This window comes from Laccaria bicolor, genomic scaffold (genome assembly GCF_000143565.1).
Source record: "Laccaria bicolor S238N-H82 LACBIscaffold_312 genomic scaffold, whole genome shotgun sequence".
Lineage (NCBI taxonomy): Eukaryota > Fungi > Basidiomycota > Agaricomycetes > Agaricales > Hydnangiaceae > Laccaria > Laccaria bicolor.
In genome coordinates, this window is record NW_001890168.1 from 1 (window position 1) to 3,924 (window position 3,924).

Below are 3,924 nucleotides of genomic sequence, written 5' to 3' on the forward strand. Positions count from 1 at the left end.
GGATGGAGGGGGAGGGAGCAAGGAAAGGGGGAGGGGGGAAAGGGGGCCGAGAGTGGGCAGAGGGAGTGGTGAAGAGAGGAGGTAGTGATGGGGGGAGAGAGTGGAGGGGAGGGGTGGTGCTGCTGGGCCCTCGTCGCTGTTCCGTGTTGGCGTTGGCGGTGGTGGGCGCTGTCGCGTATCGTCGTGCTTGCGTGTCGTCGTCGTTGTCGCGCGTCGTCGTTGTCATCGTTGTTGCATCGTTGTTGTCGCGTGTCGTCGTCGTTGTCGTGTGTCGTTGTCGTTGTCGCGTGTCGTCGTTGTCGCGTGCCACTGCTGGGCGCTCGTCGCCGTTCTGCGTTGGCGTTGGCAGTGGTGGGCGCTCGTTCGTTGTTGTTGCGTATCATCGTGCTGGCGTGTCGTCGTTGTCGTTGTCGTCACGTGTCGTTGTCGTCGTTGTGTGTTGTCGTTGTCGTTGTGTGTCATCGTTGTCGTGTTGTCGTTGTCGCGTGTTGTCGTTGTCGCGTGCCACTGGCACCTGTCGTGGTGAGAACTGGGCATTGGGGTGGTGGGCATACGTACCCTTGGCCCATGACGTTGCCACGTCATGGGCGTTGTCCCTTGTTCTTGGCCCGTCATTCCGCGTTGGCGTGGGCGTTGTTGGCGTGGGCGTGGGTGTTGTTGGCGGGGGCATGGGCGTTGTTGGCGTCGGCGGTGTTAGAGGACAGTGGTGGTGGTGGAAGGGAAAGGGATGGTCATGGATGTGTGACCATGCCGCAAACAGGATACGTGACGATATGGCACGCCCTCAAGTAGTCACGTGATCTCACCCCGCAGACTGAACAAAATCATGAATCCTTATTGCAGCTATCACTACCTATACTAATATCTGTAACATTACCTTTTTATTCATTGATCAATAGAATTATAAGTCTGTATAGTCTATTTCGCTTTTTTGTAGTATTAATAATAATAAGTAATAAGCAATAATGCACTGGAATCACTGGAATCCACTGGACTCCAGTGGATTCTGACTGGACTCATAGTCCACTGGACTGGGACTGGACTTTGGCCTGACAAATGGGCCACTGGAATCCACTGGAATCCACATGGATTACGTGGGGGATGGTAAAGACCTCCTTGAGCTTCATTGATTCTAGGTCCTAGGAACAACAACACCAGCGCGGCGAGACCAAGCGAGCTCTGCCTGAATCCAATGAGCGACGTGTTTGTCGGCCTCCCTTAGTGCGTGTTGCACCGACTTCGCCTTTCCACTGCGAGTCTTCCATTCTTCCATTGCTCCTCAATTCAATCCACTGAATTGGGTCAATGTCTCACTGTCTCCCCGACATCGTTGACCTTGACCACCACAATGAGCGTACCTGGACTCTCTGAGGTGAGGGCTTCTGTAGCTTTTGAGACCTGAGAACTGATACCTTTCTAGATTTTGGAACCAGCTTGGTGTGAGGAAAATCTGACCAAGTTTGCACTCACAGAAGGCTTTCAGTTGAACCCCCACGGTGACAACATGGTTCGCGTTGGCGTCGACGTTAGGTATGGACTTCTTTTCATGTATTCCCTCTCAGTTAATTGACACCTCCATGGTAGCGTGTGGATCTGTCAAGCACAAGCCGCCGCCCATTCTCAGGCTGGCGAAAATCCAGGCCTCCGCACCATTTTTTACCGGATTTGCCGCCTCCTCGTTAACTCCATCCTTCCCATCTTCGTCGAGGATGGACCTGGTCGTCCTCGTGTAAAGCATGGAGTGAACGTCAAAGCCGACAAGCTGCACTGGATGGAACACTACATGGAGGATTTTGCGCGAGAAGCTGGGTGCCCCATATATCGTGTGTGTATAGCTTTACATAGTAATTCTACTTGTCCTTCATTGATATACACTCTTGTTCTTAGGCCCCCGCAGAGGCAGAGGCAGAGCTGGCCCAGTTGACTGCACATGGTCTAATTGAGGCCGTCCTTACCACCGACTTCGATGTCTTCCTTTTTGGGGGCACATGCATGATCAAGCTGTGAGTCCTAGTACCCAAATTGCTCTTTATTCACTTAAAATGTGTGCTTCTCAAGCCCGAACGTCAAAGCGGATGGCGACAACATTATATGCTACAACTCAACCGACATCCAGGACCTGGCATCTCTCAACTGTGCCAAGCTAATCTTCATTGTGATTTTGAGCGGCGGTGACTATGATCAGGTACGTTAACAATAACGGTGGATATATATTGTCTAACCAAATAGCAATGTCCTTAGATTGGCCTCCCTGGATGCAGCTCCAAGATTGCTTATCAGCTGGCCCAGGGAGGCCTAGCTGACTCGCTTTTTGAAGCTGTGAACAAACTCACTCAACACGAACTCCAAGACTTCCTCGACGACTGGCGCAAAAAGCTTGCAAACGAGCTACTCTACGACCCACATGGTGTAATGGGTATGAAGCACCCTGCACTAGCCCACAACATCCCCTCGGACTTCCCCAAGCTTGACGTCCTTCGGCTTTACACCCACCCACTTACCTCCTGGTCAGACTATGGCAACAGCCCTGATACGACATCGTGGGGGCTCCACCAGCTGAACCTGGCCAATCTTGCAGTCTTGTGCGAGAAGTCATTTTCGTGGGGATCTGCTGGCATCATCATTCCTCATTTTTGCATGAATGTCTGGCCAGCAGCCATGATGCGGATGCTCCTCAATGTAAGTTTGTTTTGCTTTCTCTTAGGTAGGATATATCTGACTAGTTCTACAGCCCATTGATACTCCCGGATCAGTTGATAGCCGCCTCACGTGCTCTTCTCTGTTTCGTATTGCACGGGAGAAGATTGGTCCAGGTGGGCCAAATTCTGGTGCTATTGTGCCTGGCTTCAGTGTTGAGACAGCAACATTTAATTTGCACGCAACTGGATTGGTCTGCATGCAGGTGACCGCAGATACTTCTTTTCGGTTCGCAACTGGCACGCAACCTGTGTCCGCAGATGGCACACAGATTTTCCTGTGCCCGATATTAGATCCTCACGAAAGTAATCACGCTGAGGTGATATTGAACGTACCCCACTCCTTCACCACCGTCTCTATGGATTCTTTCCATGCTTCGAGGAGTTTCTTGAAGATTTAGACGACGGTCGGTGTGGTCTTGTCTCGCCAAGGTTGTCGCCTTCCAACTCCTGTTGTGTGATATCCAACATAGCCCCTCGAATTTGTGATACCAACATCCCAGTGTCATTCCATCTCACCTTCCCTTCTACCACCCAGCCATCCAACTCGAAAAGCTTAATGAATCCCTTACTTAAACAATTGACGGATTGTCTTCGCATAAGCTTGGGAGGTTGCTTCTCCCTTGTAACCCCTCTAAGTTACGCAGACGCTGTCTGACGCAGAAATCGGAGAGGCTCAGGACACCGCAAACATGGAGATAGGTCGTCCACTATGATGCCTGATCCAGAAATTCGCCAGAGGCATGCACAATGCCTGTGTTCGGTTTACAAAGCGCCCGTGGTTTGGTGGGCCAAGAACGTCGTTCACGGATCTTGACGATCTGCAAGCGATGTCGGTGAACGCAGTCACCGTTTGTGTAAATGAGCAGGGGAAAGAGCATGGAAATGAGGGGGTTGCTCGTGTGCATCTCCGACAGCCAAGGCTCCGAGTAACCTTTTCCGTAACGAACTTTATACACTTCACAATGTTCTGGGAAGTTCGAATTTCGGACTCGGAGGCACTGCGGACGGAGCAACATCAGATGTAAGCAAGTGGTTTTGTTCCCTTCTCCACCGCTACAACAATGTTTTTAAAAAAACACGGCTATCCCAGGCTCCTCAAAGCCATCTGCACACACAAAGAATCCATTGAAGACCTCAAACGTCCCCGTCACGTCCACCATAAAGTAAATGATGCGGAAAAAAGCCAGGCAGGATGATAGGCTCCTAGTGGTTTGCGCAAAGGCGT

General features: G+C 51.2%; 1 protein-coding gene across 1 annotated transcript; it reads left to right on the forward strand.

Moving 5' to 3' along the window:
• Nucleotides 1-1,348: 1,348 nt before the first annotated feature.
• Nucleotides 1,349-3,097, forward strand: LACBIDRAFT_336129 (uncharacterized protein; the record flags this gene model as incomplete). Its single annotated transcript, XM_001891055.1, has 7 exons — nucleotides 1,349-1,372; nucleotides 1,421-1,530; nucleotides 1,585-1,825; nucleotides 1,888-2,003; nucleotides 2,059-2,185; nucleotides 2,242-2,679; nucleotides 2,732-3,097. The coding sequence occupies 7 exons, from the start codon at nucleotides 1,349-1,351 to the stop codon at nucleotides 3,095-3,097; spliced, it is 1,422 nt and encodes a 473-aa protein (XP_001891090.1).
• Nucleotides 3,098-3,924: the final 827 nt, after the last annotated feature.